Source organism: Sardina pilchardus, chromosome 13, assembly GCF_963854185.1.
Source record: "Sardina pilchardus chromosome 13, fSarPil1.1, whole genome shotgun sequence".
NCBI lineage: Eukaryota > Metazoa > Chordata > Actinopteri > Clupeiformes > Clupeidae > Sardina > Sardina pilchardus.
This window is the reverse complement of record NC_085006.1, coordinates 20,666,244-20,694,023: the sequence shown is the minus strand read 5'-3', so window position 1 is coordinate 20,694,023 and position 27,780 is coordinate 20,666,244. Positions and strand designations below refer to the sequence as shown.

Sequence of the window (27,780 nt, the reverse complement as noted above, 5' to 3'; positions counted from 1 at the left end):
GGTCTGGACAAGGCCCTGAATTATAAATGTATCAAAATATATAAAGTATTAAACACAGGCAGTTCAGGAAACATTAGTCTTTATTGAGGAAAGTAATGGCATAGTCTTTGTGTGTGTTTTTGTGATGCCCAACTATTTATGGCTTATGTTTTTAGGAAATGTAGAAAGTAATACACAACTGAAAAGATACATTTTGAATCAGAATACTGCATGGATCCTAATTCAGGCAAAAGGTCAGCTGTGAATTGTTTAAAAGGTTAGCTCAATTAATAATAACAACAAAACACCTTTAGACATGTGCAATAGTGGCATGTTGGTGCAATTGAAATCTAATGTGATGTGTTCCACGTATAAGTCACATTATCAGCTAACATTGCTGTTGTATGCTCAAAGTGCACCTAAGTATGCACAGTTAATGCATAATGCATAGGTTACATCAAAGGAGTGGGGTGACTTGAAATGCAGACATGTCTTGAACAGACAAATAAAAACATAGAAAAATAAAACAGATTCTCTTTGTAAAAACATGAAAAACTACCCAGTTCTATTTTAAGTGAAGACAAAAACCCTATTTACATAGATATTAGTTATTAAGTCCTCCATGTTGCAAAGTGAACATGACGGAGTTGAATTCAATAACTGCAGCTAAGGTGCAACATAATCAAGCGTTCAGGTCCTGCCCTACAGTTTATCACATAAGCTATTCTCTGTTAGTTACATTCCCACTTTTAAAAGTTACTTGTGCCCCTGAAAAAATGGTTCTTCTGTCCACAAGCGACACTGTGCCTTGGATAGGCTATGCTTGGGTACATGATGGGTGGGTCCCTTAGGGACAGGGTCTTTTGTCAGAAAGGAAGAGAAGCCCATCCCGGGACTGGAACGGCTGTTTATCCCGAGACTGGGCAAATGGCCTTTTTGGCCCTGTGTTAGGTTACCAACAGCAGCCTGTTTATGCCCCTCTAGGCCGAAGCTTTTGGGACGGTCAAGAATGTATCTTCGCTTATGTTTTGTCTTCTTCTGCAGCTCCGAAAGAGACACAAGAAAGGGGTTTTCTGTGCGGGGACTCAACACAGGAGGGTTTTTATAGTCGCTTCCGACATCTTCATCCTGATAAGGCCCCTCGCGGTCAGCGTTTGTTGGTTCCTCTTCCTTAGCGGGAGAAGGGGCACAGATCTCAGTCCCTTCCCATGGCTCCAGCTTTGTTTCCTCCTTATTGATGGCAAACGTCCTGTGCAACAGGGTCGAGCTGTTGGTCTCCATCTCACCATCTTCGTTATCACTCTCCTCGGTCTTGATGAAGTGGCGCTTTTCGTGCAGAGCCAGGTGAGCGGTGGTCTTGCAGACCTTGTGACAGTATTGGCAGCTGTACCCTTTTCCGGACTTTTCCTGGTGCTTCTTCTCGTGGCTCCTCTTAGTGGCAAGGTAAAGGAAGCGCTGAGGGCAAAAGGAACAGCGGTAGCGCTTCTCCGTTCCCTGGCTGCGGCTTGCGTTGGCGTCGAAACAGGAGCCGTCCTCCATGCAACTTTTGCAGACAAAATCCCGGCTCTCGTCTGCCAGCGGGTTCCCCAGACTCAGGGCCTCTTCTGTGGAAGCTTGCTTGCCACACGTTCGGCAGATGTACCGGTTGCAACTTAAGGCGTGCATCCTGAGCGAGGCCTCGTTGGAGAACAGGCTCTTGCAGATGCTGCACGCATGTGCTTGTTTGGGGCTGTTACTTCTGAGGGTTCTTCTGATTTCTGTATTATCGGATGAAAGGCTCTCTCTGGGACTGTAGTCTGGCTCCATGAAGTTTTCTGAATGCTCGGGTGATAAGGGTCTTGTGTAATACCTCACAGACTTATCTCGCCTATGTTTTGATCGTAACCTCTTCCCTTTCTTTTTCGGCTTATAAGAATAATATGGACGCCATAGCTTGTCAGTTTCAGGATCAGCTGGATCATCATATGGATCAGTCTCTACTATGGACGTGGTGACTTCTGTCCTTAGACGAAGGCTTGGACTTCCAACAGTGTCTTCCACTGGACTAGGTTCATTTGTTCCCTCTCTCTGACACCAATTTTTCCTTTTTCTTTTTCTTGGGAATAACTTTGAGCCTTTGATTTTGCGGCGAATGATTGCTTCATTGCCAATTTTGACAGTAATGTGACAGAGGGGTAGAACGTGGCTACCTATGGATGGACCTGGACATGCTGGCTTTGCGATGTATGTCTCCGTTTTGCCTCCCACTGACTTATCTGGTTTCAGACTCTCTGCACTGGGAAGAAGCAGCTGGCTAGCCATGGCCTCGATAGTGTGTGCCGCTGCAGACAAGTCACCAAGTCTGTTATTCACACTTTCCAAGGAACCGGTGGGATTCAGGTGGAGGAACGGTATGTTACTACTGTTGCTTCCTGCCTCTCTCAGAGATACTGCATCATTTTCTGTCACTCTGTTTCCTTCTGTCGGATCTGTTGTGTATCCAAAGGGTGATCCATTGTCTTCCGTGTCTGACAGTCCGTCTTGTCTTTCTGCTTGCTCCGATGGAATGCTCGGCATTTCCCCATCAGAGAGTCCAGAGAGCGCCATGTCGTCTTGGTCACACGGTCTTTCGAAGCTGACGCGAGGCATCCCGACCGCCACTGTTTTGGGGGTGGCCATGAAAGTGACCGGCATGGAAAACAAAGACTGAGTGTTGCAAACGCTATCGAGGCTGTTCGGGAGAGCACTGGGAAATGGAGTGGCAGGGTAGGAGTCTCCTGGAGCAGTGCCAAAGCCCTGATCTTCCACGGCATCAGAGTATGTGTGGCTATATGACTTGTAACGCTTCTTTCTGAACTTCATGGGCAGTAGCCGGTAAAGCTTTATGGGGTAGACGCTTCCCTTGAAGCCTCCGTTGGCAGACTTTTTATTCACAGCCAACCTTGGGTCAATTCCATGAAAGGACTTCTGGTGGTTTTTCAGGATGTAGTACGTCATGAAGGTCTCAAGGCAGAATATGCACTGGTAACGTCGCTCTCCAGTATGCCAGATCTCATGCTTGGTTCGGTACTCGGCCAAGGCAAACACTTTGTTACAGTAATGACAGGGGTAGGCCCTGTGCCACGAGTGCACATTCTCGTGCCTCTTCAGACTAGAAAGTGTCACATAGGCTCGTTTACATACACTACATTTGTAAGCCCTTTGGCTTCCTTTGATTTTCTCAACCCTCTCCAAGATGTGCCGTGGAGCGAGGGGGCTTTCCAGCGTGGGATCAAGGGTGAATGTATCGTCAAGGTGTAGCGGCGGCAGAGACTCTGACGAGTCATCTATATTGGATGCAATATCAGCGGTTTGCTCTTCTGTGTCTGAGGTTTTGTCTTGTGGCTCAAGTTGGGGTGGACCTTTCGGTGCCTTTGTGCACGCTTGCTCATGATTGCGCAACCTCTTCAGGTGCATGAATTTCCTGTGACAGTGCTTGCAACACAGATGACTGACGAACCTCCTCTTGTGCGCCTGTGTGTGTATGTTAAGGAGGGCTCTGTTGCCAAACACTTCAGGGCAGTACTCACAGCGATATGTTGGTGCATCAGGCTTTTCCTGGGGACTAAGGGAAGGGGGCTCTCTTTCTACCTGGGTAGTGTCCTCAGTCACAGGCATCAACTCAGGTGCTGGACTTGTCACAGTTTCAGCATCTGTGGATAAGGGAGACAGTGGAGTTTCTAGAGGATCTGCTGCTGCTTTCTGCAGGACAGGGCAGCTGTCAGGCACCTGTGCAGGAGTGGTTGATGTGTCGCATGGGGCTGGTGTGGTCTTTGTGGGGATGCAGCTGAGCCTGTGGCGCTTCTTGATGGGGCCAAAGTTGCGACTTGTCAGTGTCTTTGGCGGCGTGGTGGTAGGCTTGCTGTTTTTCTTGTCGTTCACCTGTCCTGCCTCATCAGGTTGCGGCGGCTTGTGTGGGCCCTGACTCACTGCATATGAATGTTCTGACAGGGCCTGGGTCGGCTCGCTCTCTGCTGTGGTCACGCTTGGGGCAGGGCAGGCAGCTGGGAGGTTGCCCAGGCTTGGTGACTGCTGCCCTGCATGCCGTGGCTCGAGGGGAGTGAAGGGGTTGTTCCCGGCTCCGACCTCTGTGATGGAAAAGGCGTTTGTTATCCGTGGGCCTTTTGTACATTCGGGATCCTCAGGCCTTGGGGTTTCTCTCTTTGGAGCGCAGGGTTTTTGGGTTTTCTGTTTCTGCTTTTGCTGTTGATGTTTCTGATGTTTTGTGTTTGTGGACGCTTGACCTTGTGTCGCCCCTGTACTCTGCCTGTCTGACTCTGTGAGCTTCTCCAGAAAGGGAATCCCTAACCGCCTTCCAGCTGCTACTAGCAACTTGGTGTCTTCTGCGGTCATCGATACCACCTTAGAATTGTATATGAAGTTTAAGATGTGACCAAACACCTCAGACCTTAGGTCCATCAGCTCCAGCACCTGCCCAGGTGTGCGGACATCCGGTGACGTCAGGGCATTCCGGAAATATCCACTGGTGGCTGCCAGGATGTTGCGGTGAGCTTGGAACTTGACGTCCTCCACCACGATTGTGACATCACAGAACAGACCCTGGCAACGTTGCTCACTCAGTTTGCTGAGGACGGACTGGGGGTGTGAGTTGTCCATCAGGCCTCGAGTACTGGGGGATGCCACTGTCATCTGCACACACAAAACACAGAGACCAAGGGTCAGTTTGCATTACATCAACTAATTTGTACATTTACATGTATAAGTAATAGAAAATTAAACACGTTTGCTGACCTTTGTATGTCAGGGCCTTAGTAGTGCTAACCATACTATTGAGTGATGTACATGCTAAATACTTCAGCTGTGCAGACAACAAGAGTTAGGATGTTGGGGGTTTATTTTCAATGCAGATTGTTAAACCATGGGTACACACTGATTATTATTGTGTTACAATGTAACAAGGATTTTGTATCAAAGCATGTTTTTGTGTAAACTCATAATTGAATAATTTATGAAGTCAAGTAGAGTTATTGTTCATCAAGTCAGTATTTCTTTCCTAATATCTGGTTTATTTCTGCACAACTGCAAATTAACTCCCTTTTCTGTTCAAATTCCCTTGAAAGAGGACCTTTCTTTCATCTGAGTCATGACCAAAACCAGCAGAAAACAATTTCAAGAGTTTCACAGATGGAATCGATCAAAACAATGTGGATTCTGAATAATTACCAGACACGCCGAGCAAGCCCAGTGCAGGCTCTGAGTGGGGGAGCTTGCTCAGTTGAGTCACTAGATGGCAGTGGAGGCAAATGAGACAGGAAGTATGTGTATGTGTGTGTGTGTGTGCATGTGCATATGACGGCCCACTGTTCTCCACCAGAGGACTCATAGCCAGAGGCTGATGGTGTGCCCAGACAAAGGCCTGTTTTTTTCTTGAAGTGCCCAATGTGTGTTTTGCATTCCCACCCCCACGCCCCCCAAAAATACAACACTGAAATGTTCCACATTGCTGTGAAAATTCCTGCATCCGAGCAGGAATGTCAACAGATGGAGGAAAATATTGTGTTTGTATTCGTTTTGAATCCTGAACTTTCTAAAGTGAACTATTAGCAGAGAGGGTTAAAGCGAAGGATCCTTGGTATTAGTTAATTATTTTATGTTTTCCTTATAGTGACTCCCAGTGAGACAGCAACACATACAGTAGATAGAAGATGGTAATAGCTAGGAGGCCAATACTTGTTCATAAACAGCTTTTTCATTTGCCTCTCAGACTCAGTTGCAGACACAGACACAGACACACACACACACACACACACATGCTGGACTCACATATACTTCCCTCCCACTCATCCCTGCACTGTCGGTTGCTAATGTTATGAGAGCATGACTCCCAGGCTAAATCATGGCAGATGGAATCAGGCATAAAATGCCCAGTCCTCACAGCACCAGTGCAAACACCTGGCCTGTCCAAGGCCACCTCCGAGCAACAAAAAAAACAAGCAGAATTAGTCATTGTTTGTAGTGGTGGTTCCCAGTTTCTCTGCGAGGGCAACAGAGACCTTCTGTGAGGCATTAACTGGGGAAGCCTTGTACTGTAGTTTAAATCAGGTCTGTGGTTTCCTAATTGGACATTCCTTTGGTCAGACACTGACCATCGGTATAATTACCAGAGATGTCTCTGTGTGTGTGTGTGTGTGTGTGTGTGTGTGCGTATGTATGTGTGGGGCGGATAGGCAGTGAGTAAGCAACCATGATGAGTAAAGATGGAGTCATTTGACAGACCACCACCCCCTTACTTCCTTTTCGCTGTGGGCCTGGAATTCTGGATGACGCATCAGCACAGTATTACCGGGAACACTGAATCCTACGCCCTACAGCAACCTGCTCATACTGTAAGTGTACAATCAACACTGTTTTTAATTTTGCAATTAAGCATGCCGATGATTCAGCCTATTTCCGGCCATTATAAGGAAATTGGTAGGCCACATTCACATACAGTAATTTCCCGCATATAAGCCGCATTGTGTATAAGCCGCAGGACAGTGTTTTAGGGAAGTTAAAAGAAACAAAACCATATTAACACCATATTAACTGCCCCCCTGAATTAACCTCATAGTGGAAGAAATTTTGCAAAATCAATGTATAAACCGCGGCTAATAGTCGGGAAATTACGGGTATACGCCAACTAGCGACAAGAGACCATGTAATGTCAATGTTAATTCAACGATTGTAGGTGACATAACCATTGCCGGCGTAAAACATTGTTACGTTAATTAATTGAAATAACTTTTGAGGTGACAGGTGATGGCTAACAAGCAAATCGCTGTATATGTGAACAGGGCTTTAGTTGGATTATATACTGTATTTATATGAAATATATAAAAAGAGGTGGTATGGTGCATACACAAATGGATTCATTCAACTAATTGAAGATTAGATTAGATTATTGAAAATAAATAACTCCCCATATGGGGTTGACATCGGCAACAGTACAGGTCTCCTCATCTGTGTGAAATTTGTAAAAGGCCGCTTTCAATGGAAACGGCTGACTCTGAACGGCTACAAGACTACCGGCTTCACCACAACTGATAAATCCAAACATTGAGATCAGCATGAAGTGTTATTAGCTCTGTTTATCGTAATTTCCCAACTATTAGCTGCAGCTTATACATTGACTTTGCAAAATGTCTTCAGCTGTGAGGTTAATACATGGGGGCAGTTAATATATTAATGTGCTTTTGTTTCTTTAACTAAAATGCCGTCCTGCGGGCTGCGGCTTATAGGCCTACACAATGCAGCTAATACACAGGAAATTACTGGATTGTTTTAGTGTATAGTTTTGCCATGCTTCTGTGATGGTGCATCAGTTTCATGTGGTGCTTTCTGAAGCGAAACAGAGACAAGAGCACAGCACTTCCTGTCTCTCACTAGACATTAGATTCTAGAGAGTAATGACTCTGGATGACATTGACTCGGTGACTCAGCAGTTCCATCTCTGCTTTCTCTAACATGCAAGCCACAGTAAATACATACCATTGCGATTAGACTATCATTACTGCTCCCTAACCCTTCTGGGGTTCCTCATAGGTCATACACAGATTGTTATTATACACAGATTGGCCTTTTGATAGAAGCATCGCAGCAGTATGTCCGCCGTCTTGCGTTAGTTCCTCTAAGAGCCGATTTCTCTTTTCTCTTTTCCCTTATTTGGAACTAGAGCGCTTGCACAAGGTCAAGTGCGTAGGCAAACGCAAAACGTCTGCAAGCGTCTTAAAATTTTATCACTGCCCACGTCTTTCAATAATTCCACTGAAACCCTAACTGTGGTTCTGACATTTAACGCTCAAGAGTGTGTGTGTGTCATCATCTTGCTTTCTCTCCCCTCTCAGCATTATGGGCTCCTGCTGTTTTCACATCCATCAAGTGGAGTGCATTTTTATATCTATCAAATGAAATGCACCTCAGTGCAATCTCTCATTATTGAGCAAATTTACTTGACATGTTGTTTGTGTAGTGAGCACAGCAGGTTTGGACACCCAAGTGTCTCTGCGTGCATCGGAAACAGATCTAATTTTTCCAGTTGCTGACTTAGCTACGACAATGCAAATGCCTTCTCAGTTCTTCTGCCCTTTGCACAGACAGAGAGAGAACGTAGTCTAATGGGTTATTGTTGTCTAGCTGTGGGGGCGTTAGGCTCTTGGTGGTGGTGGTTTTCGTAGGTATGTCTTGTGGCCCTGTTATAGATCCGCGTCTAGCTTGTCGTGGTGATGTTACAGGGTTGATTGTAGCGCAGCAGCCATTTTGAAATGAAGACCATTTGATTGAGGGAAGATGGCTGCCTGTTTAAAAGGGGGGCCTTTTGTTCTTTTCAGAGTTGATAACTCGATAATTTTTGTAATACAGAGGTTTAATTTGTTGTTATTGTTTTGATTTGGCTCTTTGCAGTTCATGTCTCGGTCGTTGATTGCCCAAGCTAATTTGTCGACATGGTGCCTGACTACTGCCCTGAGGGTTCCCTCAGAACGAAAGAAACAGAGAGTCAGAGAGAGAGAGAGAGTGAAAGAGAAGTGAAACCACTTGCAGAAGGAATGATTTACATGACCCATCTAATTCTCATCAGCACTACATGATGTCTCAGAGGCTGCTTGTAATTATGCATTCAATTATGGACCTGTGTTAGCTCGGCCATAACCGCTGTATTAAAGTAATAGTCGCTACATTGCTTGAATGTATAGCATGAGGGATACGTGATATGGGCATAAATATTTCATTTTAGTTGTGCAGTCTGACTAGAGAAGGGTGAAACAGAGAGGCAGAGTGAGAAGGAGACACTCTCATCTGATCGCTGCGAAAACAACCTCCTGCCTCCCTGTCTGACAGGCCTCCGTTGTCACGGCAACATGCTGTGGCGCAGCAGTTATTGGGATTCAGATGAATCGCAGGCAACTGGATTCACCGTCCGAGGATTTGCAGCTCCCGGCCGCAGACGGAAAGAGACGGAGAGGAAGAGAAAAAGACAGGAAGGCGTGTCTAGGAGCACATGTAGCCCAGCAGGCTGATGGGGTGAAGAGAAGTGGTGGTCTTTGTGTCTGTGTGACTGTGCATGCATATAGCATGTGCATTCGTATTAGCATTTGTGTGCGGATGCATATGTATGCGTGTATTCGGTTTGTAGAGAAGTATACTTTCACTGCTGTTTTTGCTCACAGCAAGAGTGCTACATTGTTTTTGTGTGTGTGTGTGTGTGTGTGTGTGTGCGCGCGTCTGTGTGTTTGTGTGTGTGTGTGTGTGAGAGAGAGAGAGAGAGAGAGAGAGAGAGAGAGAGAGAGAAAGAGAGCATTTCTGCTCAGTCGCCATCTTTGCCATTTGATATTGCATTCTAACAGAGGGGAAAAAATAGCATGATTTCAATAAGTGCTTCATGAATCGACCTGATCCCCTGATTTCCCTTGTCATTAGCAGCCAATGTAAAACTGTTCAGTTCGTCCTTGATGGCGCTCTCGTTTTTGGGTACATGCCACACCCAGATGCACTGTGGCTGAAAATGCAATGCAGAGCATTTACGTTTGCAAGTAAGCAATAAAAAAGAAGGAAAAAAAAAATCTCCGCTCTCAGACCATCCGCCACGAAACGATCAGCTCAGAGCCGCTATGTCTCCAGACCGATACTGTCAAGTCAAACAGTGAGCGAAAAAAAAAAAAAACCCTCCTGGTTTTGTCTCTGAACCCAAAAGCCTAAAACACCACCCTAAACACTGATCGCTGTTTAATGCATTATATACCTTTTCCCATCTAAACGAAAAAGCATGCAAAACATACCTTTCTTTGTAAAATCAGAGATCGCGATGGTAGAGAGAACGAGGCGAGCGACCCATCTTGCAGTAACCCTTCTGTATAGTTTTTGTGCTAAGACCACAGTAAGGGATAGACAGAGAGAGAAAAAACGAAGAAAAAAAAACGTTGTTGCAAACTGTAGGTGAAAGTGAAGCACGGCCGTTTTTTTTTTTTTTTGTAATACCCGTTCGTTGCACAGATGCACTCTCATCGGAGGCTGAGCGCTTGTTTTTCGCCCTATCTGACTTTCATGCACTCTCTTCCCCTGTCTCTCTCTCTCTCTGTATCCCTCTCTACTGCCACTGACTGTCCTGTTGTCCTTCCCCGTGTCCGGGTTCGGCTGTGGCTTCTAGGTTAGTTCTGCTCTCTTGGGTCGCTGTGTGGACCGCGCCGTCCCCGGCAGCTTCAGCCTGCATCGCCTTTGCCTGCTTAAAAATAGCCTGCCCGGGCAGCTCGTGCCCGCATTCGCCGTCTCGCTGTCTGACTTCAGCGTGAGCGTGGAGCGGACTGCACCCCGTAAAACAGGGAATGGCAACTTTTATTAAGCTTGGGCTTGGGAGAGGTGGAGAGAGAGAGAGAGAGAGAGATGGAGAAAGAGAAAGGGAGTGAGAGAGAGAGAGAGAGAGAAAAAGAGAGAGTGGAGAATAATTTTCCCTGTGAACATCACAGGAGGGAGCGTGAGCGTGCACGGACGGGTAGATGATTCGCAAAAGCCCCGCCACTTGTGTCTCCGTACCAACAGTTCGACATCAGCGACGACGTCACGAGCAGACCGAATGCAAACAACAACAATGGCGATCAGTAACGCACGCCAAGGTATGTCTCGCGTTAGCACAGGTGGCGGGGCTAGCAAAGGACAATACAAAAACAGACAGTATCGATAGATAATTCTAGATCAATTTGAACGATGGAGCATCATAGTGCATACACACACACACACACACACACGCCCACACTCGCACCCACAAACACCTCGCTCGCCTTCCATCTATCTCGTGCTCTTTTCGTCCACACAAGCGGCGTTCTCTTTGTCTGCCGTGCAGGCATTGCGCCCGACACTCTGCTGTTGCACACACGTGTGGCCACCGAGTGTGGTCGCACATTGCGAACCTGTACGCTCCGCGTACCAAGAGCTGACACATGAGCAGAGCAGAGCGATAGCAGAGCGAGAGCACGAGTGCGGTATAGCGTTCAGACGAGAGCGCAGCACAGAGCACTGCGGATCGATGAACTGACGAGGAAGCAACGAGAGGAGGAGAGAGAGAGAGAGAGAGAGAGAGAGAGAGAAAATAGGAGACACGCATGCAGCCGCTTCATGATCCTTCCCACGCTCTGGACTGCAGCAGCAGCAGCAGCGCTGCGGGGGGGGGGGGGGGGGGGGGGTGCATTGACAACAATGAAGGAACGGAGTGGTTGCAAAACAATAGGAAAATGAAATGATGGAGGAATGGATGGAATGAGAAAGCGGGAGGATGGAGGGAGAGAGCGAGACGAAAGAGGTTCACCTTTGTTGCGGCCGCTGATTGATGCGACCATGGAGCACGCGTGGAAGCAAGCGCTGCATAGGGGAGGGAGGGAGGGAGGGACAGAGAGGACGAGAGAGGGAGCGAGAGAGAGAGAGGGAGCGAGAGGCAAGGAGGCAGTGAGGGAAAGAGAGAGAGAGGCAAGGAGGCAGTGAGGGAGAGAGAGAGGGAGGGAGGCAGGGAGCGAATGGGGAAGGGGGGTGGAGGCATAATCTAGTCATAGCGAAGGGAGCCCCAGCTGCCAGTCTGTGGCGTAAGCCTCCGTGGTTGGTCTACGCATGTGGCTGTTCTCTGTTTTAAGACAGCATGCCTCTGTCCTCTAAATGCACAGCTAGAAAAGAGAGATCATGGACATTTATGGACAGAACGTTTTCAACGTGTCCGCTACTCCTGCTGATGGTGCTCATTCCTTTGCTATTCTCCATTCCCTACACTTGATTCAGTCGAGAGGAATTTCTGACTAATCATAATTGGCGACAAAACTGTGTGCAGGTCAGAATGACCAAAGCTGCACAATGTTAATCATAGTTTTTTACCTATATACTTTTTGCTCTACAAAAACAATCACTCATATTTCAACCAAAAGACACAGGTCTACTTCACCAACTCACAGGTGACACCAGCTCAGTCTCATTGCTTCCCCTGTATTCACCACGGCCTCTCTCTCTCTTCCTTGTTGATGTGGGGGAAATGTGTTGTGTCCAAGCTGTATGCCACCAGATGCTCTAGCTGGTCCTGTATCTAAAACCACCTGCCACCTGAACATTCCCTGGACCATATACACAGTGACAAAGGACCGCACAGAGGCCTGGCACAGGGCCAGTTCTGCAAGACGATGTGTGTAGTGTGGGGTGTAGGGTGTGTGTGTGTGCGTGCGTGTGTGTGTGTGTGTGTGTGTGTGTGTGTGTGTGTGTGTGCGTGTATTGTGTGTGTGTGTGTGGTGTAGTGTGTGTGTGTGTGTGTGGTGTATTCATGCACAAAGGCTTAGCCTTGTTATGTACACAAATTACTGAGCAGTTATGCCTGCATATAGCAGTCGCCTGAGGGAAAGAGAGGAGAGAGAGCATAGGGACTCCTGTGAAGCCGTGAATGCTGACAGAGATAGTCACTTGACCCCACAGTTCACCCCTCAGACCTCCATTATATGACATCAAATGAAAGCACCGCAAAGCACAGGGGTCCCATGACACCCCCTCATCTCCCTTAGTATTCATGGTTTTATCACAGATTGCATTTCTCAATTCTCAACACCCTTAACTTAGGCCTTCTGCATCCCACAGCTTATTACTACTACCCCTCCTGACCCTCTCACACTGCCTTTGCAAGACGTCTGTGACTTCCTCCATTACCTCTTGGCGCCAGAAATAGCCACAAGGCTTCGATTATCACCTTCGGTTTTTAGTCATCTTGTGTCGCAGGCTGTGAGCACATCACACACAAGATTAAGGCAGTTTGGGGACAGACTAGGTGTGATAGCGCAGCTGAAAGGGATCACAGACAACGTCTCACACATCGAGTCTTTGGGCTGCATTGCTTTGAATCTGTATGTTGTTTTTGTCTCTTAAATATAGCTATGCTATGCCATACAACTATAGCTGCATGGGCTACTTGACCAACCCCCCTGTCAAAGGACTGGGTCACTTCACGCATGCAAATGAACTGAAACAAAAAAAAAAACATGATTTGAATTATGAGTGGTTGATCTACCATTCCACATGCTGAAAGGTCCCTTGATATGAATTATTTATAATTTTTATTTAATTTACAATTTTTATTTAGAAGCCAATATTTAATCAATTCATATGAAGTCCTTTAAAGTGGTAAGATTCCAGATCAGAACAAACATAGTTAGGAACACAGCAAAAGTAGTTGTTTTGACTAAGTTTTGTATAATGTACGGTCAAGTCTATTACAAGTTAACACATGTCGATCTAACTTAACAGCAGCAAGCAACAAGTTCACTTGACTGGGTTAAAGGTGCAGTCTCCTCACGATCCTCTAGCAGCCCATCCTGTGGATACACTGTAAGCAGCCCAGGCTCTGAAAACTGGAATCAAAGTGGGGAATTGTCTCTAAACACATGTGAGCGAGATGACCCCCAAACGACAACATCCGCAAGTTTAGGCTGCTAAAAACTTTTTATTGGTCACCAAACAGAATCTCCATCCCAACTACAAGCCCTACTTTAATCATTAGTATATTGTACTTTACACTTATATTTAACTTGCGGGGAGTGCAGGGTATACTGCCCGCCATCCCGCACCCGCGACTGCACCTCTATCATCAAAGTGGGGTTGACACCTGCCCCGCGAAATATTTCCCATGTTGGTCTGCGCCTCCACTCTGCTGCGCTCCACTGTGAGCAGCCTGTCTGTAGGCCTCGACCGCTCACTGCTGCTGCGTCACTCTCGCTGCATCACTGATAGGATACGGAGCGGAAGGACAGAGGGAAGGGAGGGAGAGAGGGTGTGAACACCTCTGTGTTAAGAGGAAGTATGGCCAGAAAGGGCGCGTGGCGTGAGGGAGAAAGGTGGAAGGGGCTCGCTCAAGACACACAAGTGGTGCGGCGGTCGATGATTATTATATTTGACCTGATGACAAGTTCTGACACAAATGTCACCGGTGATGGATGTTACTCCCCAGGACGTGGATAAAGATCGCAGATGTTGCAGCTGTGGTGATCCAGCACCTTTTATAAATCACGAAGATCAACTTTTACAAAACCAGTCAAAGAAAAATGGCACGTGGGCGCTGAAGAAAAAAAAAAACTGGACAAAGGACGAGATGGGAGAAGATTAATATTCAGAGCTGAAAGTCATTTCCTTCACCAGGGGGAGAGAAATGAATATGTTGAGAGGTCATCAGGAGAGAAGATTAGCAAGCGCCATGTCATCCAGAGCGCGAAGCACCCGGAAATGTCAAGATGGCGATCAACTTCACATACAGACTGGATTTGTGTACGGTTTCTTGTCACGGATAGGAGCATGACTCTTTTCTGTGGTTTTAGACACACTGGGTATGGAATGCACCCTTAGCGCTAAATGGATACCCAGTCTGTTGAAACTTAATGAAAAGGGGAATTCCTACATTGTTTTAACTTTAATAACTGACATGGCAGTTTTCAAAATATTTGATTCTGTTGCAACTCCTTTAAGTAACTAACTTAAGCAGTCATGTCACATAGAAATCCTGAGAATTGTCATAAAATGGGCAACAATGGAAATATGAGTGTAACCATGGTGATGAGGACATGTTCCCGCCATGAACTGTTTAATACATGGTTATGTCAGTCTTATACGATAGAAAGTTGAAGGTGTTACTGTACCTCATTGGTTATGATAACTCAAATAAGTCAAATGTAAGACCACCATCCATAAATAATACTGTTTGTAATGTAGACTTTATACAGATTGTGGTGTCTGTGTGTAAGTCTGTGAGTTTAGTTAGTCAACACTGTCAGAGCAACCGGAAAGACTGCAGAAGATGTCTTCATGTTATAGTAGGTCAAAGCCAATATCTCACCACACTTGCAAACCCACACAAGGCAACACATACACACATTCAGGACAGGAAGTCCAACCCAAGTGTAGTGTGGTGTTCTGTGGTCTGTTGCAGGCCCATCAAAGATAGATGCTCTTCAATGCAAACCTTGCCCTATAATGGAAGACTTGAGCTGCAGACTCCAAAGCAGATTCTTCGTTGTGCACAGACATAGTTTCCCTTTAAAGACACTGCACTTCACAGCAACTCTAAAGAGTCAATCACAGCAGTGTTCCCCATGAAAAAAATTGTATCCTCAGAAATAATAACAGCTGACTGTACTGTAAGATTTCTACATGTACTGAGTGTTCCAGGTTGTGTCTGCAGGCAGTGTGAAGCTTGCGCTTCGCTGTGGTTTTAGACCTACTAGTTGAGATCTGAGTCAGTCAGTCAGACTACCGGATAGCACAAGCGGTACTTTCCACCATTGCTAATTCGGTGTCCGCGGCTCAAAACTGCCATGCGAGAATGAAGAGCTTGTCATAAGGCTCAGTCATCTGACTGTGGAGATCCAACTGCACCGAAACCACTGAATAGTGAGCCAGTTTCACGCTAATGGTAAGTCATAGCTGATTGTACACATTATTGGTTTAGTGGCAAGTGCGATTGTGTTAGCATAACGTTCACATCGGTTAATCTGAGGGAAGATCGATGGGTTATAGCCATGAAATAGAACAAGTGTATGAACAACTTTCTGGAGTCTCTCCATTGATCCAGAAGCATCTTAACACTTTCAGGCTTGCTTCAGAGACTTCACAGCTGTTTGTGATGGACACACCCTGTAAATGGAGGCTATGGGCCCAGAACAGCAGACTCAAAAAAAAGGAAAAAAAAGAAAACTGTGTCAAATTGACCTCTATGGCAAACAACTGGCTTGATGTCAGTGTCAGATCAGCAAAGTAGAACGAGATAAGCACGCACGACCTACCTGGTGTTTGCTCATGTTCCCTCACAGATGTCTTCCTATGTCTTTTCTTCCTCCACTTTTGCCCCTCTGAAGCTGCTGTTGCTATGTTCTTCCAGGAACTGGGCTTGCGTCACCCTCTGTGGGCCTGACAGAGAAATAACAAAATCCCTTGATTGAGTTTCGATCCACCATTACTGTGTGTTTTTCCCCCTCCCAGCGCTTTCAATCGCTTGTTTCCCTCTCAGGCTCTGCTCAAGCCGAGAGCTAGGGGAGCTCCGGTGCTGTTTTATATCTTTTCTGGCTTTACTGGCCTGCCACACTTTAGTGTTCCTCAGCCAATCTACCAGCTGCTGCAAACAAACACGCCTCCCAGAGCGAGCCAACGTGCTGGGAACATACGCTTACATCAACTCCACTTGGACGCGCGCCATACTTTTTAAAACCTCTGTCCGCTGTCCGTTCTCCACCGCACACACGCACACGCACACACACACAGCAACATGGAATTCTCTGGAAGGACATGAATCGTAGAGCTCAGATACATTTGTTCTGCTTAGGCCAATTGCCTCGCAGAGGCGTTGTGTGGCGTGTATGTACTCTGTATAGAACCATGTCATATAGAGAGCAGAAGTCGAATGTGATGTTTTCATCTTGATGTAATTTAAACTGAGTGGACTACAATACCCACAATCCCCGGCTGTTTTTTTTTATACGCTGCTGAGTAAAGAGGCCTTGGAAACAGGACCTCGACTGAAATCTAAGGCCGGATCACTGACAGATCTGTGTATGTCTCGGTCTGCCCTGCTTGTGCGTGTTTGTGTGTGTCGCTATGTTTGGGAGCGCGTGTATCCGAAACGTCGTCATCCTACGAAACAAAAGCTATCTTAAAGGTCTTGTTCTGGTCACATGCATCCGAGTGGACTTTAACGTCAGCCCGGACAAATATCAGGTGATCCTTAAGGCCTCGTTTTAAGGCCCTGCGGCATTCCCCCCCCCCCCCCCCCCCCCCCCCCCCCAATCCATGTGTGAGTGTTCAGGTTGACCTGACCCATTCTCCCATTCCGACTTCCCCGTCCTACGCTCAACCCCCCCCCCCCAGCGAATAAATGCCAAAAAACATATTTACCTTCCTTCTTCTGTTCTCCTCTCTGCTGCCTGTGATGGGAGCGAAACAGCCAGCTGCCTCTGTCAGGCCGAGCCTTTGGTTACGTGGTTAGCTGGAGAGGGGAGAGAAAGGGAGTGAGAGCGGAGAGATTCGCACTCCCCTTGCCTGCTGCCAAAGGGCCCTGGCTGTAGAAGGTATTTGCCTTCCTCTCCCTCTCCCTCTCCCTCTCTCTCTTCCCTCTCTCTCTCTCTCAATCGGTGTCCTTCCTCCTCTCTCCGTTTGCAACGCAGCGGCTGGAAGTGCTGGCTTGGCTTGGAGTGGCTTGGTTTGCCTGGGAGGGAGGAGGCTGGTGTTCCCGGCGAGCCGGCGGCCTGGCTGAGCGACGACGGTGTGGCCCAGGCAGGGAGCAGCGAGACAGGGTCGGTCCGCCGCTCCACTCTGCTGCGCTCCACTGCGAGCAGCCTGTCTGCAGGCCTCGATCGCTCACTCGCTCGCTCGCTCACTCGCTTGCTGCTGCTGCTGCTGCGTCACACTCGCTGCATCGCCGACGGGACACACAGAGAGAGGGAGGGAGGGGTGGAGGGAGGGAGGGAGGGGTGGAGTGAGAGAGAGCCTGTGTGCGCGTTGGAGGAGATGGTGGCGGGAGGGGCGTGTGACGAGAAGAAGGAGAAAGAGCAAGCGATAGAGAGAAAGAAAGAGAGAGAGAGAGAGAGGGAGAGTGCGCAAGGGGCTCACTCCAGACACACAAACAAAGTGGCGAAGCAGTCGATCCGATCCTCTACGGCTCTCAGGAAGCGGAGCTGGAAACAGACCTCTCATTGTTACGTAATGGATATTATTCTCTCTCTCTCTTTTTCTCTCTCTGTCGCTCTCTCTTGCTTCTCACAGTCCCAGCTGAGGAGGCACGCAGCTGTCTGGAGGCTAATAATAGAGCACAGCAGAACCAGAACCACTTCTCTGTCTCTCTCTCTCTCTCTGTCTCTCTATCACTCTGTCTCTCCCTCACTTTACAGGACATGTCATTAAAGCCAGTATAGGGAAATTTACAAGGTACATTCTTCAGGTCCACTGAGAGCAATATTAGCTGTTCCTTTTGCTTCTTTTATATTCTGGTCATTTCCCAAGGTCCAGTTTTTAAATGTTACACCCATATTGACTGATTAAAACTGTATTGTAATTGTATCATATTATTACTATTGTTTACCATTTAAAAAAAATATATATTTTTACATTAAATATCATATACATTTATAGTAAATATTGCCTATTGATACACATGAAATCTGTTGCGAAATGTGCTTTTCTGTCTTCTGTGCACAGTTGTATGATTTCCTCATTAAAATATCCTGTTTAGTTTCCTTTCCGCCCCCTGCTGTCTGCTTCTGGAATAGCAAACCATTCTCTTTAAGTTTCCCTATGTCCACTAGGTGGCAGTCACGTTTCAAACATTACTGAAAAAAGAATTAAGGTCAATATAAGCCCCCCACTAGTTCATTACGTAGGCTACTTGAGCAAGTTTAAATTCATTTCATTCACTTCTTTCATGTCTTACAATGTAAATAAATGCATTCATAACAGCACTAACAATGGTTTATATACTTTCTTAGTCCAAGACCTCAGCCATGTTAATTTACAATGTCAGTTTACAACATTTCTTTCACAAAGAAATAACAAACATCACACTTGCAGCTTTAGCCTGATGGTGTATTAATTTGCCATGATAGTCCTAAAACTCCCAAATGGTCAGATCTAACCTTCTGTTATAATCCAGTGGTAAGTGAACTCGATGACCTAATCCTCAGCTGGGCAGGCAGTGGATCTCTCATCTGCATGCATTTGGGTTGATTTAATCTGAAATGACGACCTCTCCTCAGTGGTGTAATACAGAAATGTAATTATTATTTTCATGTCTTACAAAGTAATTCTAATCATGTGTAAACATTCCACTGAGGTAGCTAGCCCATCCTATACTTATCATACTCTTATCAAAGAATACATACAACCCCCTTGCGTTCCTCATGCTTTCCACATTCAAGAACATTTGCACCTTTCCCTGACCAATGCAATAACCACCCCAACACATTCCAGATCATTTACAACCTGATCCATCCAATGTAACAAGCAGCTATTTGGGCCAAACAAAGCTCAGAAAAGCTTTGGATTACTTGAATGCATGTATTAGCTGATAAGCTAAATATACTGTTTTCAGATACAGCAGCCAGTAATAATTTATCAATGTATTGAACTCTTGTCTAAACGTATTATATTCTTCAACATTTGACCCAACGTTGAAAAAGCACAATGTAGACAAAATAAAGTCACAATCTAATTTGATGAATGTAGTCCACTACATACATTAATGTATGTCTCTAGACATTGTAATAAACATACAAAAACCTTTCATGCATTTTACTTACTTGAATGTTAATATCCAGTCCAATAAAATAAACAGATGGGCCTCAATAAAATGTTGCCGGTTGCGTGACTTCATGATGCGATGGCTGAAACCTACACATTTATCAAAAAACATGACAAGGCTATACAGGACTCACTGACTATATACATGTGGTCATTAAAACAAATGTTACAACAACTGGCCTTACAGGACATTTACTAAGTCACACTTCTGAATTTCAGAAGTGAACCTGAGGCAGCCTCTCAATGATATGATTGAGCTGCCAGCACACTACCACCTAGTGGACTGAGCCACCACCAACACATCTACTCTGTATCTCTATTTGTAAATTGGCAGATGTTCATGTATAGAAATAACCATGTACATATATTAGAAAGTTGTCCCAGTGTAGCCCATTACCTAACCACCAAGTCACCATAAATAAACTCATCACAGGTTCAAATAAAAAGGTACAGAATGAAATCTGAAAAGAAAACACATTAATTCACACACTGTTCTTTATTCTGCATAGAATATGAACAACACTGCAAACCACAGAAGTTTTTAACTTCTTCAACGGTGACTCACAGCAGAAAAGTGTTCACAGTGAGCTGCACTTGGCACTTCAAACATCTTCAAACATAAATCAACAGTGTAAACAAATCTTCTGATATTCAGACTCACATTCATCGGCTTTGGTATTCACCCTTACCATGTAAAAAATTAATAAATACATAAAAATACAATTTATCTGAGAAAAACATAAGTGCTCATTACAAAGAGATTGTAGTGCAGCCTTCACATTGAGGTCACTAAGATGCTTTGGTGACAGGGGCCTAGGCCAGGTTTATGGCAGAGGGCAGGGAGTCTGAGGCTGGGCCGGCCTTAGAGGCCCGCAGTTTCTCGTGGAAGAAGGTGAAGAAGATCTTCCTCCAGCCCATAGCGTTGGCCAGTATCTCCATGTCTGGTGTCAGCTCCTCACAACGCACGCGCACGGTCTGCTCCCACAGCTCAGGCGAGTTAGACAGCTGAAGGAAGGAAGGTACACAGACACAGAAACAGAAACAGATCAAATAGGCCAACACTGTACAACAGTACACACAAACACACACAGTTTCACACAAGATGGTGAACAAGAGCTCTGCCACCCCCCATCTCTCTCATCAGCGGATCACAGCACCCTTCCCTACCCTGATGATTAGCAGATTATCAGATCCAGAGAGAGAGAGAGAGAGAGAGAGAGAGAGAGAGAGAGAGAGTGAGCCAGTGAGTGAGAGTGGGTGAGGTTTTACTGGCGACTCTCAAGCAGGTCGCCAGATGGTCCTTCTTGGTAAATCCAAAGGAGAGGGTCATAGTTGAAAGGATGTACAGATCCACACAAACAAACAAGCAGCAGCCTGTTACAAAGCGCCACCCAGGCAATCCCCACTCTAATGCCATGATGGGTTGGGTGGTAGGAAGTGCCCTGATGTCAATATTGGTTCGTTGGGTCCACACACACAAACACACTACACTGGGTCAACTGGCAGCTGATACATCCTGATACTGGAAATCCTAAGAGGGTGGACGGCTCGTTGCCGGATGGATAAATGCATGCTTTCAATGTTTCATTAAATGAAATAATCTGAATTGAATCTGACTGAAATAATCTGAAATGACCCTGGCCAGTGAGCCCAAGATTTACAAGGTCAATGTCAAGTAAATGTATTTGTATTTCATGAATGTATTATTTTATCATATTTATAAATAATTGCAGTTGCCCCCGCCCATATACGCATACACACAAAGAAAAAACAAGACTGTATCACACTTGATATAAAGATAACCAGTTAACAAAAACAACAAGCCCCCACACTTCCATAGCTATGCTAATGCTAGTATTGTTCAGAAAGCAGGACACCTGCCGGGTGCGGCTCTGTTGCAACGGCAGCTTGGTTATTCTTCAACAAAACAACCCCAAACACGCCCTTACACAAGATGCAACTCACCTTCGAGAACCTCTTGGAGGTCTGTGCGAGTCGGCCGATGTCCCTGAAACTAAGGTAGAAGAAGACGCGAAGCAGCAGCTGGTTGGGAAGCCGCTCCAGGTAGTTGTAGTGTCCCTCGCACAGGGCCTTAGAGTGCTCCAGGGTGTGCTGGCCAAACACCACGCCCACCTGGTCTGAAGAGGGAAACACATCAGGTGTGGCATTCCTAAAAGGGAGCTATTAAGGTTTTGCACCTACGTCATAATGTCACATCACCGTTTGTTTACAACACTAGTGGTAGGCAGAGTAGTAGGCTAGGCAGAGTCTAGCCTACAGCAGCTGGGTTGCATAGGCTACACATCGTTACAATAGTTCTAAATAGCTTCAAAACTGACATGTTAACGGCAAATATTGACCGAGAGATGCCGGCCACTTGTGTAACTGTTGGTTTTAACAATAGGAAGCTAATGGCGAGAAAAGATCGTTTTGCATTAGATCCTCATAGTTGTGGAGGGTGGTGATGATGATTAGCAGCAGTGAAGTGTTTTATTCTCAAGAAAGGCTATGGTGTACCATACTGTCTATGGAAACGTAGGTTAAATACATACATACAACTCTCTACATTCATCCAAAAATGAATGGTCAGAGATGAATTGTCAGGGGGGATATAAAGGAAAAAAGTGCAACATTTAAGCATGGCAAGAATAAATTTTACCGGTGCAGTTTGTTCTAATTTATCTCGTGAAATTCATGCTCATCGATCACGTCATTGCCTCTATTTCAAGATAACATGAGTATTATTTGGTTATATAATCACAACAAATGCTAAGAAATGAAAACAAAATAGGCTTTAAACCTGTCCCTGTTCGGTTCAATAGTTAAGAATGACTTTGTTTAATTCTGTGTCAACTTTCAGAGAGAGGAGATGCATTAGTCCTTTCTGGCCAATTTTCACAGCCTGGCTATCACCAGACCAAGCTCATTTTTTTAAGATTGAACATTAGTCTGGGAAGTGCTCTGTATTTCCTTCAAGAGGTGTGATCAATGTGCATAGTTCAAATGACTGTATGCATTTGGATAGACCAACAATCTGGGTGTGCCAGGTGGATAAGCCAGTTTGTGATTGGTCCCTGCAGATTTGTAACGGAAGCAGGATAGACAAATGTGGAGGTTTCCAGTCTGAGCTGCAGGGCGAAATCTAATCGCTGGCAGATCGGGCTGGGTTTACCCTGTCTAACAGCTTCTAAGAAAGTCTATTGTCTGAACAGAGGAAATAGAAAATAGTTAGGCTACACCCCAGATCAGGCAATTATAGCTAAATAACGTTCATGTGACAGGCTATCAAATATTGAACGATGGGATAATATTTCATCATCACCTTTATTGATGCCTGACATGTTGATATTGATGAAATACAGAGATGTAGCCCCCCGAAAGGCAACTGCAGACAACGACATTCAATAGGTCCAAGGCACCCCTTGCCTACTAGGTGGCAGTAAACAAAATGTAATAACCAAATCATATCACATGAAAAACCTAAATAAGCAACTGGAACAACTCACTTATAGTGAATAGTTCTAAGTTACGTTATTAGTGTCAAACTGGGTTATTATTCCCAAAATGTAATAGTTTCTTCCTTGGGTCATTTCAGACCTTCCCTGTTACTTCCTTGGCAGAGGTAACAACTGGAACAACTCACTTATAGTGAATAATGCTAAGTTACGTTATGTTACGACCCCCTGTTCCCCTTCAGGCCTTACATGGCCAGTGCATGGGAAATGCTGGCCTAGCTGGCCTAATTAGCCAATCATGCACACCTGGTGGGTATTTAAAGGGTTGTTCTCTCTCTTGTTTGGGGCACTTTTCGGTTAGGCACATTATGTTGCAGGCACCTTTGGGTTATATCTCTCCCACTGGCACCTTCTCTTTCTATCTTTGAACATCATACTGACTTTGGCATACACGCACCCACATGAACACTTGCATACATGTTTTTATTTTCCCCTTAACATCTTTTGGTAATGGTTATGCTTTTGGTTCATTTTAAATAAACGCTTTACTGGTTAAAGTTGACCTCTGTTGTCCCGACTCCCTTTTTATGTTGCGGCTTAGAGCCGGGTCGTAACAGTTATCAGTGTCAAACTGGGTTATTACATGCAGAGAGAAGAGAAAGGTATGGATCCTCTTATCTAACTCAAGGGTAGAAATAAATGAATTAATTTCCCAAAAAGCAGCCAAGTTCCCTTTTACCTCGTACCTGAAGCACAGCTGTGGGTATATTGTTTCCCAAATCAACTGTCACTCCTGTCATATTTCACTCCTGTCAACATCCATACTGATTCATTTAAAGGCCTGATGTGATCAAGATAAAGGTTTCAAGTCTTAAATGATAATCCACCTGAAAGCTACCCATAAAACATGTTGCATATATAGTACATACACTGAATCACAGTAAAACAGTCGTAAAAAAATGTTGAAAATTATTTTCCAAATCATTATTTCAACTTTTGTGAAGATAACAAGACAGAAATATGTCCCTATGTAAATAACTGTCTGGTCAGTGTACTGTAGGTCACTGGTCTAGACCTTATTACAGTCTGGTGACCAGGCCAATCTTGGGAACTCCCGGAGAGCTTACGTTGCAGCCGAGCATCATGTAAGAAGTCGTTGTGGGATTGCCTCATCTCTCCCGGTGCAGCACCCCGGAACTCGCTCCTCAAAGAGATTTTCCACGATGTCCATATCACCTGTGACAGCACAAAACAATGGGCAGGCACCGTTGGGCTCTGGCACAAAAACAGGATTTTTTGGATTTTGGATGTGAGAAGTACAGTATATAATGCATTTCTATTATAACAATCTAGAATAGAATAGAATAGAATATATACTTTTTTGATCCTGTGAGGGACATTCAGTTCTCTGCATTTAACCCAATTAGTGGACACACAGCACACAGTATCTGTGAATCACACAACCCAGAGCAGAGAGCTGCCTGCCCAACCAGCGGCGCTCAGGGAGCAGTGAGGGGTTAGGTGCCTGGCTCAAGGGCACTTCAGCCGTGGACTGGTCGGGGATCAAACCGGCAACCCTCGGGTTACAAGCCCAAAGTCCTAACCAGTAGGCCACGGCTGCCCCGCAAGAGACTTCTAGTGTGTCTGTGATAACATTAAAAGTTGACTGATTACAAGTGGTGACACAATTAGCCTGGATTTCAAAATGGAGGTCTTCAATTGAAGAAGCATAGCCTACTTGAAAACAGTCATAATCAGATTGCAGTTGATTGATTAAACCTGACTTTGCTGTTTATCAAGTTGACACTGAAGCATCTTCCTTTGCCCCCTTGATATATCTAACATATGCAGGACTAGTACACCAAGCACTATAGAAGATAATTATAAAAGCCTATTCTGTCTGACACAGACCTGGTGGGCTCCTGAGATAAAAATGGGCTCTTGTCGAGATAAAACAAGTAAACAAGCGAAACATTGATGCTCCTACTGGACTTTTAATGATGATGAGGGCCAGCTCTGACAGGATCCAGAAAATGTTTCTCCAAGTAGGCCAACTTTGTTAGTTCTTTAATCAATGTACAGTCGTAGTAAGGAACACCTCAAAGTACACCACTAAACTACTTTAGTGTCATCATATAAAGACCGGTTGAAATCTAGTCATACTTGGAGTAAAATTAAGATAGTTTTTCCATTTCAATTATTCATAGCCTACGATGACATATAGAGCAATTGAAAGGATGAGTAGGCCATGCACTTGCACACATCACCTATGCCTCTGTCGTAAAGCGTCAACAGGCCGACCCCGGTACTCGAGCGTCATCTATGGCTTGTAACTTGGTGAGGCAGCAAGTCAGCACACGCACATCATCACTAACGTTACAGAAGTCACGAGAACGATGAAAGAAACCACCTGTCAACTGGTCTTTAACTGAGAAGATTCCTGACCTGTGGAGTGGGCCCACGTGTAAACTGATAGTTTGTCAAGAAAACACAGTAACCTCGACAGACAAAATTGTAAGTTGACTAACTCTGAGTAAGCTGACCCTTAAATCGTCAATGTCGTGTATGTATCTTCCCATATGTTATACCAGTTAGCTGTCAATATATGACCAAAGGCCAGCGAAATTGCGGCATAATTAAAGTGTTCTTTAGACACAAATTTGGTCAGGAAAGGCAGTTTTACTAGCGCTACATATCAAACTAACCTAGCTCAACGTTAGCTAGTAGTTGCTAAGTTGCCTAACGTTACATGTCGACAGCTAGCTTATTTAGCTGGCCTAGATAATGGCAGCCTGTGGTATTTGGGAATGCTAGCTCCTTTGGCTATTTTGTAAGACATAGTTAGCTTCATAATTGTGAAATACCATAGTTTAAATTATTAACGTTGAAAGCGGTTTCTATAACGTAACGTTAACTCTGTCGGTTGCTAACTTATCTTCAGTCATCGTTCTTTTGAATGCTGTGTCGTCTTTTTGACAGCCGAGTGAACATTGGGTTAAAGTTAACTAACCTTATGGCAGATCTCTTTGGCAAATAATATTTCATGGGAATACGGTAATTTACGTAATATAAATTACTTAATGGTGGTGTTAGTAAAGTTGACTGTCGGGAATTATGTATTGGCTACCTATGCTAATGTAACTGTTTTATCGAAGCATCACAGCTACATTTGAAGTAATGGTATATAACAAGCTATGTTTGGACATTAATTTGATGATAGCTTGTTAGCTAACGTGAATGAACGCTAATTTATAAACGTTACCAAGAGCAGACGTTAACGTTACTGGTGGCATCGGTAAGCATAAGCACGCTAATTTGGCTAACGTTAAAGTTACGTTAGCCCTTCGTTACAAGTCAGACATAACGTCAGTGGGCTGTGTATAAAACTCTAAAAAGTATATCACTCCAGTAGTAGACCATTCGCTTACTGACATTAACGTTAGCTGACATTAACTTTACAAAAAGTAAATCAAGGTCCTGATAAAACGTCGTTTGATGGCTAACGTTAACTTTGCCAACTCTATGACGTTAACGTGAGGTTTTTTTTTGTTTCTCGAACTTTTTTCTTCCGTCATATGTAACAAGGAGAAGCTCTAACGTTAATCGACTTTAATATATTTGCGCTAGAGTTGACGAATGAATACTATCATATGGTCTACCAGGTTGGGCACTTGTCGCCAACAATTCATTTAAAATTGAATTGCGAGCTAGCCAGGCATGCTAATTTCTCATAGCATAACGTAAGTTAACGTTACCTGTCGCTAACAAATTCCCAGCCCCCGTTGTCTAAACGCCACCGACGTTGCTTTTAGCGTCAAATAGACAAACTAATAAACTAGATACGTACTCTACAAAACAGCTATTTACCTCAGTTTTTGTTATGACAAGTTGGAAAAAATCTTTTGTTGGAGACGGTCCCTGACCAGTTATTTCAAACACTGTACTGCCAAGTAGAGACGCCATGTTGAGACGCTAGACCGTTGCTATGGCAACGAGCAGGACAGTGTTTTGACCAAATGATTCACTTTGTCTGACATGTCTTTTGATTTTGAGTGTTTGAGTGGGGATATACATGCACATGCAATTAAGATTAAATAACATGTTGATATGGTTTGGTATATATTAATGAAAAGGTTGAAATCGTGCAAACAGTTGTGAAGATTAGGGGGTCACGACCTGGCGCATTGATATATTCAATAGAGTAAACGGTCATTATTACCAAATCATTAATGTGATTCTGTATATAAAATTTATTTTTCGATTTGCATCTGTTTCTGAAAAACGTGTGCAATTTGTTTTAATGTGAAAGGGAATATGTAGGGTTTGTTTTTAAAATAGTCCGTAGCGGACGAATGGGGCACGTTTGAGCGGACGTACATTGCAGTTGCAGGTTCCTCAGCTGGTGAAGGTAAAGCTGAGCGAGTGAAGCTGCAGCACTGTGTAACAGCAACAATACTGGAAGAAATAGGTAACAATGCATTTTTACGAGTATAACATACCGGAGCATCTCATATTATTACACTAATAACTCTTTTGAGAATGTTTGCTGAGAACAGTCAGCCGTCTAGCGATAAAAATGGTTTCCAATTGTCATCTCTCGAATCCTGTTCCTGCTTTCCTGTTTTTTTGTGTCTGTGATGCAAGCACTAAAGAAGGTTCAGAGGCCATTTCGTTTCACGATTGCCTGGTGAATTGTATGATAGACACAGGGTACCACTCTAGGTAAATGCTTTCTTTTGTTTAGCTCTATGTATTTCTATGATGGTAGTGTTTGAATGCGAATATATTTTGTCAAAAGAAGACGTGTTTTCAATGGGTAGCTAGCTAACGTTAGTTGTCTAAGTTAGCAAGCTAACAATTTAGCCAAGTTGCCAGCTAGCCAGCTATCCTGGCTAGCTAAATATGTTAATCGAAGAGCTGCTGAAGAATTGTCAGTGTCTGGCGATGACTCGTACATAATGTCTTTTGGAAAGGTATTTTCTATTGTACAAAACCGCGTCTCTCGGCTCTCTGTATTGTCGAATTCGTTTGTTTAGTCATATCATCA

The 27,780-nt window shown here is 44.8% G+C and overlaps 3 protein-coding genes across 13 annotated transcripts in view; 1 reads left to right on the top strand and 2 right to left on the bottom strand.

Moving 5' to 3' along the window:
• Nucleotides 1-62: 62 nt before the first annotated feature.
• Nucleotides 63-17,405, bottom strand: zbtb38 (zinc finger and BTB domain containing 38). 2 transcript variants are annotated; one of them, XM_062552316.1, is made up of 4 exons: nt 16,882-17,405; nt 15,777-15,900; nt 9,771-9,857; nt 63-4,647 (listed from the first exon to the last, which is right to left on the bottom strand). In XM_062552316.1, the coding sequence occupies exons 2-4, from the start codon at nt 15,789-15,791 to the stop codon at nt 736-738; spliced, it is 4,014 nt and encodes a 1,337-aa protein (XP_062408300.1). In that variant the 5' UTR covers nt 15,792-15,900; nt 16,882-17,405; the 3' UTR covers nt 63-735. The 2 variants fall into 2 exon arrangements, with proteins under 2 accessions (XP_062408300.1, XP_062408301.1); XM_062552317.1 differs by lacking the exon at nt 9,771-9,857.
• Nucleotides 17,406-19,755: 2,350 nt separating this feature from the next.
• On the bottom strand, nt 19,756-26,701 carry fbxo36a (F-box protein 36a). 4 transcript variants are annotated; one of them, XM_062552514.1, is made up of 4 exons: nt 26,601-26,701; nt 23,861-23,969; nt 21,244-21,416; nt 19,756-20,283 (listed from the first exon to the last, which is right to left on the bottom strand). In XM_062552514.1, exons 1-4 carry the CDS (start codon nt 26,694-26,696, stop codon nt 20,092-20,094), a joined length of 570 nt encoding a protein of 189 aa, XP_062408498.1. In that variant the 5' UTR covers nt 26,697-26,701; the 3' UTR covers nt 19,756-20,091. The 4 variants fall into 4 exon arrangements, with proteins under 4 accessions (XP_062408498.1, XP_062408500.1, XP_062408501.1 ...); XM_062552516.1 differs by having other exon boundaries at nt 21,244-21,411; nt 26,601-26,682; XM_062552517.1 differs by lacking the exon at nt 26,601-26,701 and adding an exon at nt 25,001-25,114 and having other exon boundaries at nt 21,244-21,411.
• Nucleotides 25,095-27,780, top strand: part of trip12 (thyroid hormone receptor interactor 12) — a 59,894-nt gene continuing 57,208 nt past the window's right edge. For 4 of the 7 annotated variants that reach the window (XM_062552509.1, XM_062552511.1, XM_062552510.1 and 1 more), the window contains exons 1-2: nt 25,095-25,247; nt 27,118-27,201. The gene's annotated coding sequence lies outside the window, so the exon portion shown is untranslated. Of the gene's footprint in view, nt 25,248-27,117; nt 27,202-27,385; nt 27,456-27,780 lie in introns of those variants that run through there. The other 3 variants (XM_062552513.1, XM_062552508.1, XM_062552507.1) reach the window with 3 other exon arrangements.